The 12589-nt window shown below is 39.5% G+C and overlaps 1 protein-coding gene across 1 annotated transcript in view; it reads left to right on the forward strand.

Moving 5' to 3' along the window:
- NMNAT2 (nicotinamide nucleotide adenylyltransferase 2) overlaps window positions 1-12589 on the forward strand; it is an 89588-nt gene that overhangs the window by 41031 nt on the left and 35968 nt on the right. Inside the window, exons 2-3 of the mRNA XM_042465826.1 lie at window positions 5846-5934; window positions 7631-7698. Of these exons, the coding sequence (XP_042321760.1) occupies window positions 5846-5934; window positions 7631-7698 (157 nt within the window). The remainder of the gene's footprint in view (window positions 1-5845; window positions 5935-7630; window positions 7699-12589) is intronic.

Genomic DNA, 12589 nt, shown 5'->3' on the forward strand with positions numbered 1-12589 from the left:
ATTTTAAAGAGTTCACAACTCTCCAAAGGATTTCTTGGATGCTCTGTACAGGTTGAGAATGAAAGTGTTGTTGAGCTGGGACTCTTTGCCAATTGTGAGCCCCTGGGAAAGACTTGATCTTGCCACACTCTTGAAAGTGGGCCTTAAGATTTGTAGTCCCAGTATTGCTGCTTTGTGGTACATTAGGCATCTCAGTGGCCACTGGCCAGTCCTAGTGACAGGTGAATAAGCTGACCAGACAAAGCATAAGACCCAGTTACCTCTTTCTCCCTGCATCCTATTTGCAACAATTTGAATACTAATATTTGCTTTAGGCATGGATTTTAAACTTTGGTTGCTGGGGAAAGGAGGAAAGGATTCTCTTTCTTAAGGATCTTAGTTCACAGGCTCTAAGTTAAGAAAAGTTGTGGGAGACCTGCAGGAACCTTTAACAAGGTTTAAAGCGTACAGCTCTTCTATCTGCAGATATTCTTTAAATGGAGTCCACTGCCAAGCAGTATTAAGGACAGAGATCGAACCTTGTGTGAAGGTTTTGACACTGGAAGACGCAAAGCCACAGTGTTAAGATCTAAGGCTGACAGTCTTTTCCAAAGTGGAGCTGTCTTTCATGCCTGTATGCGGAGTTTCAGCAAGGACAGGCAGATAAAATTAAGGCAGACTGACAGCCTGAACTTTCTAAACTGAAAAGCTTGAGAAGACTTTGCGTACAACCCTTTTGTTATGTAAAAGCAGCATTTTTGTTTTATTGTATTCCAAGCTTGTGCTGTCAGAGAGTCTCTCATCAGAGATGTACCGTGTTAGGTGGGAGGATGTTGTTATGCTGCAGTTTCAGAATCGCTGCCAATATCCATTAGAACTGTATTTCAAATAGCTTTTATGCAGACAGTATTCTAATGCTGTTTATATCAGGAGTGGACAGCTGTGGCCCTTCATATGTTGGTCTGCAACTCCCACAACCACTCTGATTATGCTGGCTAAATGGGATTTGTAGTCTCACAATATCTGGAGGGCCATAGTTGCTTACCAAGTTTAAACAATGATGTAGTCTTCAAAGCGCTTTGTATATGCTGTTTCACTAATCTTTTCAGAAACCCCGCAAGATAAGTCCATGCAATTATACTTATTTTGCAGTGGAGAGACTGAGAAATTAGGTTACTTAAGGCAACCTAGTGAGGTCATGGCCAAGGGGAGCCAGTGTGGGGATGGCTTGGCGCTGGGGGACGGAACGGAGCCTTTTGGAGGATGCTTTGACGTGCAATAAAATCCGTTTTTGGCTGTTCGGATGTGCACATGAGCATTCTCCTCCCGTATCCATAACGGGGGAAAAACAGATGTGATAAAGTTCCTAGAGTCTTCATAAATCAGAAATTACTTGAAGGCAAACAACAACAACAACATGTGTAGTCTGGCCTTTCGGGATTCCTTGCTGCTGTTTGCTTCCCAAGGAAGCAAATGGGGCATATTTTTTCCCTGCAGGTTGGAAATAATTTGTGGAGGTGGGAATTAAAAGTAAAATGAATGAAGAGGAAGGAAGTTGTGCCTTTGCTACTTTTTTAAAAATCTTGACTTGAGGTTGTTGTTTAATACTGTTTTTCATTCACACATACACCAATGTTAGGGGAAAGAGACCTAGAATTTCAAGGATATCACAGCCCCTGGGGGAGTCCATGGCCATGGGTTAATAACCACTGGGATAACACAGTTATTTGGCACAGATTTCACCAGCCTTACTGAAAGTGTCACTAAATTTCTTTTTTGAGAGGAACTTTGCATATCCAATTGCCTCAATTTAACAGTGACAGTCCTGATTAATTGTCAATCATCCCACTTTTTCAGCTGCTTTTGAAATGTTCCAATAACACTCTCCTCACCCCATTTCCCCCCTCTGTTCTTTACGTATGTATTTCAACTCCTGCAAACGGAGTTCAAAGTGAACAACTCGGTTGCACTCAATTAATTCAACAGGAGGGATGGGAAGGGAGAAATTGGGGGGGGGGTCTTGCCCTTCCTCATGTGTGCATGTACCTTCAAGTTGCTGGTTGACTTATGGTGAACCCATGAATTTCAAAGTGTTTTCTTAGGCAAGGAATAGTCAGAAGTGGTTCCTTCCTCTGAAATGTACCCCACAGCATCTTGTATTCCTAAATGTTCTCCTATCCAAGTACTAACCAGGTTGACTGTCTTTAGCTTCCAGGATCAAACAGAATCTGGTACATTTGGGGTATTCAGACCCTTTTTCTTCCCAGTAAGTTCAGGCAAATGCAAACTGTTGCATCCTCTCCTAGCTTGTGTCTTCTTCCTCATTACAGTGGACCCTTGTTATACGCTGGGGTTTGGTTCCAAGATCCCCCATGGATAACAAAATCCGTGTATGCTTAAGTCCCATTATTATAACGACAGAGCAAACTTGTGTCTCTTATAAAAAATGGAAAGTCAAGGTTTGATATTTGAAATTTATACTTTTTTTGAACATATTCAAACTGTGTATGCTTGAATCCGTGTATAAAAAAATCAGTGTATAAGAAGGGCCGGCTGTAATACCTTTTGCCAGCTTGACCACACTCTGATGTTGTTTGGCCACATGTGTCACAGTTTTCATGTGTGAAGAGTTGGAGGGTATGGCTTTGGATGAGATGGGAAACCATTTACTATTAGAAACAGGTAGATGGGACAGTTGGAAAGAATCACTGAAGTTTACTTCTCATCTTAGTGGGTGGGGTACATAGTGGGAGTATGCTGTAGTATTTACTTAGGGAGGATGCTAAAGTACACCAAAGAGGGTCTATTGGTGTGCCCATGTATTGAGTTTTCAGGACTGATCTGTGGTCTGGATTTTCTCCTTCTATGGAGCTATAGCTCCAACCATGATTCCTTGCTTTAAAGTGAAGGCTTTGTTTTTCTTTGGGGGCAGTTTGTTACCATTTGGAACAATAGCTTCTGATAAAGTCTGCTCTTATTCTTTGTTCTCTCAGATATGAAATGTCTCAGATGGGTGATGTGTTTTGATGATGTGACTGTAATTGCAATTTTTTCTCAACTTGTTTCTTAATCTAAAGAAAAATTAGATTTTTTTTATCTAAAAGAGATTTTCTGAAAAGGAAAGATTTGCTGTTTCCCATAATGGGGATAATTTGATCTAAAAGGGCCAAACTGTGAATCTTAACATATTCATGTTATCCAAGTTATCCACAATTGTTAATGTTAAACTTTTGCTATTTGGTACAATCTGTTGTATACTGTTTTAATGGAAATTTTATGTGTATTGTAATATTACTTTGATTTTTGTCTTCCTTGAACAAATCCACATTGATCATTTTGAATATATTTGTATATAAACTTATTCATTCTTTTTGCCATTATGGCTGTTAATATTTTAGCGTCCTGATTTATAAGGGATATAGGTCTGTATGAGCCTGGGTCTGACAAATCTTTATCCAGTTTTGGAATCAATATTATCATTGAATGGTCCCATCATGGTGGGATCCTTTCTCCATTTAAAATTTTATTGTATAATACTTCTAATACTTCTAAGAGAGAGAAAAGGAAAGATGACATGAAGAAGAATGGGGGAGAAGGGGTTGCAACCTGCGCACACACTCCAGGGCTGGTGATAAGTCCTTGGTAATAATGAGTGAGTGAGTGTGATCATAACCTTTTCCTCTTTTCAAAGCTTGGAAAAGTAACTTTTCCAAGCTTTGCCTCTTTTGCTCAGAAACCTGTCATTGCAGTATGATAGCTGCATGGTGTTCACCTCTATTCTTCTTCCTGACTGAATTTGCATAAACATGTTCATAGTAGGGCCGTTGCTGATCAAAGCAATCTTTGGTAATTCCTCCTATGATTTTTAAGTGTACAGAAATTTGCATATGTATAATACAAGTTATCTAAAGGGGGAAAGCATTATTTATTTAGATAATACTTGTAAATTATGCTGCTGCTGTTGTGGTGGCTGGAATCATTTTAGAAGCTTTCTCTCCTAATGAAAAAGAAAGAAGGATATTTACTCTAAAATGGTACTGAACATCAATGTGTGTGTGTGTGTGTGTGTTTAAATTTAATCCAAATTGATGTTTTTGTTGATAAAAAGTTGTTCAATTACATATGTATTCGTGGTTTTATTTATTTTGTATTTTATATATTGTGTAATCTTATTCGATGTTATGTATATTTGATGTTACTGTGAACTGCTTTGATTGCTGTGGAAAAGCGGTACATAAATAAAGTTTTTATTATTTATTATTATTAAAAAGTTTTTTAATGGATTAAACTAATCTGATCAATAACCCACTAATCAATGCTGTGTTGATTTTTATACTTAAATATACGTATAGCATAATTTTTGGTACCTCCACCCCAGAGCTCCCTTTGTCTAGACAATGTTTCTCCCATCCCTGCTCAAAATCTTCCAGGCCAGCTTCAATGTACCAATGCAACTTCTATTGATCGGGTCTTTTCCCCACCCTGATTTCAAAATTACTACCATCTGCTTCTACCTCTCAAATGTTTGCAGATTAATTTGTCGTATCCAGGTTTGTCACATTACAGCTGTGACTCTGGCCTATATTCACTGCTAAGTTAACTGTGTCAGTAGGATTTGTGGGCGGTGCTTTTTTTAAAAAGGATTCTACAGTTCCTTTAGTGAGATGATTGCGCCAGCAGACAATTAAATGCAAAACCGTGTCCCAGCATGGCAGTGCCAGATTTAGCAATACAAGGCGAGAACAGGTCAATTGGCTGCCCTTTAATTTGAATATAATATACATCTACAATTTTTTCCTTGTTGGAATAAGTACTGTGCCTGTAGATAGGACAAATCCTGGAGATTTCAGTGTCAGATTTAATTACAAGTCAGTTATGGACTGAGGAATGTCAATTAGGCTGCAGCAGTGAAGGAAATTGGCATTAGGGCTTCCATTATCAGCTCTGGTGAGAGGTCAGTACAGCTCAGTAGTCATTTAGCACATGCAGCACCACAGATATTAAGACTAAAAGTCCCAGCGTTTGTCATCATTGGCAAGGGTGCTGGGAGCTGCAGTCCAACAACATCTGGAGGGATGCATAATTCTAATCCTTCACCTAGCAGCAGCCATTTCATTAGATTGCTACTGAGGGAGAGATACATAGAGTTGCTGTTGTACTAATTCTGCTTAGAAAAGAGATCTGTTTCCAGCTGATGACTGTAAGAACTACACCGTAACTTAAAGAACTGACATCTGAGTGTGTACCATGTTTTCTTCCTCTAACTGCTTCTCACAGTGCTATCGATCAGCCAAGGATCTGTATGGGAATCAGTGTTTTTTTAATTTGCTCATTCATTATCTGGAGCTAAGGGTAAGAGATGTGGTGTGACATTTGTGGATGCCACTAAATTATTTAGAAAAGCAACGTAAAAGACTAACTAACATGGCAGAAATTTTCTGGGGTAGTGAATACAGTAGTGAATAGAGGCCCAGCCATCACAACTGCGATGTGAAAGAGTACACACTGCATCCAAAGAAATTGATTTATATCCACAAAAACTCACATGAAAATAAAAAAAACAGTCTTAAAGGTGCCGCCACATTTTCTTTCTTTCTCCCCTCCTTCTTTTTATGCTGCAAGAGATTAACATGGCTACTTCTTTGAAAGCTACCACAGGATTATACAACAGTTTGAGTTTTTAAATAACAATATATGCCTAAGGATTTGATGACTATTGTACTGATTGCGATCCCCATTCTGAAAAGCTGTAGCCCTGCATTCTGACATATCTGTGCTGGTTTTGCCATCTTTTGTTTGTTTGTTTTGGATGAGTCAAATTTAAGTATTCACTTGTTACCTCTCCTGCTTTCTCCCTTTTCACTAGAAAGAGCCCGGGATTATCTGCACAAGACGGGAAGGTTCATTGTTATTGGTGGAATTGTCTCACCTGTACATGACTCCTATGGGAAACAGGTGAGTGTGTATAAACATTTTCCCTCTTCCATTCAGATCTATAGTTTCTAGCGGAATTGGCATAGTGGGTATTGCTGAAAGTCTTTCCATAGTCGCCTAATAACTTTTATTAGGACCTGTGAAATGTTGCAAAAGTGGCAAATGAGGTAAGGGTTTTCATGTTGTCCCAGAACTCTTATAAGAAATGATGGTATAAAAAATTAGGAGATAGTAAGGGAAGAAGAGAGCAAGAATGGTGTAGTGGTTTGAGTGTTGGGACTGTGATTCTGAAGATCAGGATTTGATCCCCCACCTGGCCATGGGTGATTCACACACTCTCAGCTCCAGTCTTGTCTTGTGATAGGGTTGCCTTGGGATTGCCATGAATTGGAAATGACTTGAAGGCAGACAACAAGGAAGAGATTTAAACACAATGGCTAGGAGGATTAGCCATTGTGTTTAAATCTCAAACTACAGATCATTATAACAGGCTCTGTGAACAGAAGGGATAGTAAAGTATCAGCTTTCAGGTTTCTAGGATGCACAGCTAATGGCTGCTTTCTATCCTTTTTCTTGTTTGTTGTTGTGTGCCTTATTTCTGATTTATGGTGACCCTATGGTGAATCCATCATGGGGTTTTCTTGGCAAGATTTGTCCAGAGGAGGTGTGTCATTGCCTTCCCCTGACTAGCACATGTTTCTTGCAAGGATTACATTCCAGATTGAATTCCCTGGCAACTCCATACACAGGGGCTTCAACTGTTCTCTGCTGAAATCTTAAAAAGCGTCAGCTAGTCACAGTTCTGTTCTGACGCAATGGCCTGATTTCAATATAAGGCAGTTTTATATTTTATTGCCTTTTCAGTTTGTTTGTAATTGGTAGTTAAAAGACGATTGAAAAAAGCAAAAAATTGGAGGTCATCCAGTGAAATCCACAGAGAAAGAGGAGATTGATCTCCCAATGCTGAAAAGGTTGTATTTATTTACTAAAGGAGCCCACCACATTTTGGTCAATAGATGCTCTTAAGGCCTTTTGAATGGGGAAACTGATTATCTTTCACTCTTATAAAATCTCCCAGAATTTAAAATCTTAAAATCTTTTTTAAATTCAGTGTTCAAATAAGGAAGCTGACCATTTCGTATTATAATAAAAAATTATATGTTTTCAGACAGCTTCTTTCCATTACCTCCATCTCCTTACAATATCTATTCTTTTTTTAAAAAAAACCTAGCCTTTGGACACACATTTTAATTCTTCCACTAAGTGCTTTTTGAGTTCTGCTCAGACGTTTCTGTAGCTTTGATTTGAAGTGGGTGTGTACAGCTAGAAGCACTGTATTAAAGCTCTTCTATAAATGGATGTCATGCATTTATGCTTGTCCTTTTGTAGTTTTATATAGCCCTCTAAAGAAGGTCTTAAGAGCATCTACAGGCCAAAATATATTGGACCCATTTAGCAAACACAACAAATTGTCTTTTTAGCATCCTGAAATGTGTCTTCATGGTTAAGTGGCAGCTGTGTATATGTATTAAGTGTACCTCTGTGTATATGTGGATTAGGCTGGAAATTAGTGGAATAATTAAGAGTAACCAGTGAATTTAGTTTGAATCCAGGTCTAACTGAGCACTGAAATTATGACACTGGATTTAACTTTAGGGAAGCCTGCTGTTGTAGAATTTCTCTTTTTCACAATTTTTGACAATCTTCTAATTTACAGGGTTTGGTCTCCAGCCGACACCGCCTGACAATGTGCCAGCTGGCCGTTCAGTCCTCCGACTGGATAAGGTATAACAGTGCGTCACACAGAGCATGTTCCTTTTGCAATGGCTAAGAATAGCTTGTGTTCTGTTTCCTATGTAGCACTTGTCAGAAAAGGCACAGCAATGCGTTCTATTTCAGTCTAGGGCCAGGACCCACTTGTGAAACTACTCCAACACAACAACTGTGGCAGTATAGGTATAGGCACTGTCGTAGCAGAATGATGAAAAATCTCACACGGGGGGAAAGATGACAAAGGTTGTGGGGAAATGCCACAACAGGGGCAATCATGGGAAGTAGTGGCTGTCAGCTCTGAGATGCCTTTCCAGATGCCTGGCTTCTGGGAGGGAAGGGGTTCTTGGTGCTGAGGAACTTTTCAGGAGGTGGCTTAGACCAGTATTTATCAACCTTTTTCTGACTGTGGCCCCCTTCTAACATTCCTGCGTCTCCCCTGTCCTACCAGTAGAAAGGTAGCTATTTAAATATTTTATTTAAATAAAACAGGTTTTATTTATAATTTTTATAATTTATACAAAATACAATCATATAAAAAATTATACTTTAAGTATTTCTCAATCAATGTGACCTTTGTGCTGGATGACCAGAAAAAGCTTTTTTATATCCAATTCTATTGCTGTGAGGGATAACCAAAGATCACCTCTCTCCATTATGCTAAGGTAATTCTGTGTTAGGCTGAGCAAATAATTCACATGACTGAAATTTGATTCTAGAATCATAGAGTTGGAAGAGACCACAAGGGCCATCTAGTCCAACCCCCTGCCATACAGGAACTCACAATCAAAGCATCCCTGACAGATGGCCATCCAGCCTCTGTTTAAAGATCTCCAAAGAAGGAGATCCACCACACTCCAAGGGGTGTGTTCCACTGTTGAACAGCTCTTACTGTCAGGAAGTTCTTCCTAATGTTGAGGTGGAATCTCTTTTCCTGGAGCTTGCATCCATTGTTCCGTGTTCTAGTCTCTGGAGCAGCAGAAAACAAGCTTGCTCCATCTTCATTGTGACACCTCTTTGAATACTTAAACAGGGCTATCATATCACTTCTTAACCGTCTCTTCTCCAGGCTAAACATGCCCAGCTCCCTAAGTCTTTCTTCATAAGGTATAGCTTCCAGACCCTTCACCATTTTAGTGGGTGCCCAGAACTGGACACAGGATTCCAGGTGAGGCCTAACCAAAGCAGAATAGAACGGCACTATTACTTCCCTTGATGTAGACACTATACTTCTATTGATGCCGCCTAAAATCTCATTGGCCTTGATTCTACCAAATACGAAGTAGGAAATGCCATGAAAAACAATTCTGCTTTATCCCAAAGCTGTGGAAACTTTTTAGATAATGGAGCTTATCCCATAGCTTAATAAATCAATTTACCTCTACCTGGTTTAAATCTTAATTTGGGTGGCATCCTGATATTATTGCAAGGTTTTTGCTGCCTAATTTGCAACCCAGCTACAGCTCAGGTCCATCCCCTTTTCCAGGAGCACTTCTCCTGGCTCTTTTTGGATCTGGGAGTTTTCTGAGTTAAGAAAATGGCTGCTAGAGCATTCCTGGAAGTGGAGATGGACCTGGGCTGTATTCAGGCAGCAAATTAGGTGGTAAAAACCTTCCAATAATATCATGATGCCACCCGAATTAAGATTTAAGCTGGGTAGAGGTAAATCAATTTATTAAGCCATGGGATAAACTCCATTGTATTCCTTATCCAAAAATGGTTTATTCCTTTACTGAAAGTTACTTTGGCTGCTATGTCCCTCTATAGCTCTATGAGCACTTCTTGCAAAGAAACATCAGTAGCATTCACAGCAAATGGATAAAATACCCAGGCTGGGATATCCATGTCCAGCAGATCACGGAAACCAACTTCTGTATCATTTTAAAGCTGCTTCAAATGATTCACATACACAATTATTTTCATCTTCTTTCAGTTTGTCACTAACTGCTAGCAAAAAGGAAAAATGTGCAAATTCTTGACATCCAATACTGGTGGCATACTGCTTGACTTTTCAAAGAAACCCTGTAATAATTTCCTTGCTTGAAAAAGACCACAATTTAGCAGGGGTCATCTTTTCTTCCATTTCCTTGCCTTTGAAAAATGTTACAGATGAGTCCCACAAAGCAACAAAACAACAAAGGCAGTTATCCTTGGACAGTCAACGGACTACTGCATGCAATAATAAGTGTGTGAAGTCTTTGTTATTGTCCTCACAAAGCTATCAAAACAGGTGGTCTTGAAGTGCATTTGATTGAATGTAATTTATTGCTTTTCCAATCTGTAGAGAGACACATTGAAGAACCCTGCTAGTGTTTTTGAAACCAAGTGTTGTTGGTGAACTACATAGTGAATGCAGAATACTTCTGGCACAACACCTTTCAAAAGTGCAATAAATCCTCTGTATCTACCTGTCACAGAAGCAGCACCATCAGTAGCACAGGCCAGAATGTTCTTGGGAGAGAGATCTTTCTTACTGAAGTACATCTTCTTCAAAAAATTGTTTCAACTTTAGTATCTGTTTTAAGCTTTCAAAGAAATAGCATTTCTTCTTTAAATTTGTCATCGTGCAAATATCCAGCATGAGCCATCAGTATTGCTATGTTATCTGGTAATTTGCAAAGCAAACTTGTGAATTTTTAACTGCGAGACTAGTTGGTTTTCAGCATCTTCTGCCATTTCGTCAATATGCCTCGACAGTGATGAATTGAAATGGTTTTGATAATTTCACAAGCACGTTGTTTCATGATGGTTGAAATAACAACAGACACTGCTGGCAAAATCAACAATTCCCCTATAGTGTGTGGTTTTCCTTCCTTGGCTATCAGTTTGGATCTCATAAATTGCAATTAAACCTTTGTCATGTAAAACCAATTTCTGAAGAAATATTTTCTTCCATTTAGGACTAGTTTCAAATTTATCTCACAATGCTAGAAAATATTCCAGTGGTTGACCCTTCTTGTCTTTATGGAATGTGTAGTCATACATATCAAACTACATAGCTATCGTGTGGTCTTGTGGTGACGGAATAAATCCATAGCTAAGACATAGCAGAGTATTGTCGACATTTCTTTTTTGCCGAGGTAGCCATCTAGAAATTTTAAAAAACAGACTTCGATAGAGATACAGACTAATTTTACATATGTTTGCAACTACAAAATAATATCACTTCTCAAAAATAAAACAGCATTAGGGCATCTAAAGAAAGAGAAATGAAAAATTGTGTCTGATCCTGATAGATCTTTACAATGAGAAACAATTGAACAGAGCAGCTGCAACAGCAATGGCAAACACAATGGCTAAAAATACTTGAAGATTACATGCAGAACTCTTGCATGTAGCATCATACCTCCTTTCTCAGTAATGCTTGCATGAAGAAACAGCACCTCACACATTAACACTGCTGCAGCCACACACCTTGCCTGTGACAAACAAGATGTGGACAGTTTGGTGTACACAGCGATGGAGTGTGGAAGTGGGAGGGGAAAGGACTTGGAAGTGACATTGCTGCAGAGTGTGCATGGCGATCCATCCACTGGGAAGCACAATCACTTCTTTGTTCACTTCTCTGTTTTCTTCACCTGTCACTTCCCTCTATGGCCCCTTAGTCTGGTGCCATGCCCCACCACACGATGTTCACCTGTGGCCCCCTTGGAATATCCTGGAGGTTCCCATGGGCCATATGGCCCCTGGTTGAGAAACACGGGCTGACACAGTCACCTATGCTACAGGACAGGCAATTGTGCATGGTGTAGTGGTTTGAGTATTGGACTACAACTCTGGAGACCAGGATTCAATTCCCAGCTTGGCCATGAAATACATTGGCTGAACTTGGGCGAGTCATACACTCAGATTCAGGGGACGGCAATGGCAAACCTCCTCTGAACAAATCTTGCAAAGAAAACCCAATGGTAGGTTTGCCCTAGGATTGCCACAAGTAAAAAATGACTTGAAGCACACAATAACATTATATGGAAAGATGTATAGATTTATCTCACACATACATAGACAACAAAACTACAATTCAACAACAAAACAAAAACAGACAAAAGTTACACTGCTTACTTCCCACCTACTAACTGGTGGATATATTCCACTAATACTCTACTTCCTTTATCTAATAATATAGTTATGCTTCTCTGTCATTCAAATTCTATTTATTTTATGAATCCTAATACTGATGTATACCCCCTATGAGATTGCAAAAAAGTAGTAAACAGTTCCCAGTCTTTCTTAAAGGTATTCAAAGATTTCTCCTTGATCAACATTGTTTTCCCATGCAGGTCACTGAGGCAGTTGTAGTAATGGGGGGTGGAAAGGAAGAGCGCAGATGAGTGACAAACTGAATGGAATAAGTTATAAAATGAGATTGTATGCTTTGGGACAGCCTTCTCCAACTTGACACTTCCCAGGTTTGCTCAACTCCAAGCATTACCAGGCAACAGTCCTATATGGGCTTTGTAGTCATGGGGGAAAATTCCAGGCTGGAGGCAGATCACTTTGAGAAGACCCAAATATATTTTGATGAACTACGTAGAAGACGTGCTTCCCTATGGCCAACAATGATCCCTTTCATGCCATCGTATAAATCTCATGGCTTGGCCCCCACTAGAATCTGGTCAATGAGTTAATCAATGATAAACTTAACAAATAAATGTTTTCAATTACACTGCTACCTCGGGTTACGAAATTAATTCGTCCGCCATTCCTTTCGTAACCCGAAAATTTCGAACCCGAAAAAGCTTTCCGTTAGCACTGGAAAGCCTATAGCTGCACTTTGCGCATTTGAATTTCGCGCCGAAATGAATTTCGTAACCCGAAAAATATTTCGAACCCGAAACAGTTTTTGCCAACCAACTTTTTTCGTATCCCGGAAATTTCGTAAGCCGATCATTCGTACCCGGGAGCA

Source organism: Sceloporus undulatus, chromosome 4 (genome assembly GCF_019175285.1).
Source record: "Sceloporus undulatus isolate JIND9_A2432 ecotype Alabama chromosome 4, SceUnd_v1.1, whole genome shotgun sequence".
NCBI lineage: Eukaryota > Metazoa > Chordata > Lepidosauria > Squamata > Phrynosomatidae > Sceloporus > Sceloporus undulatus.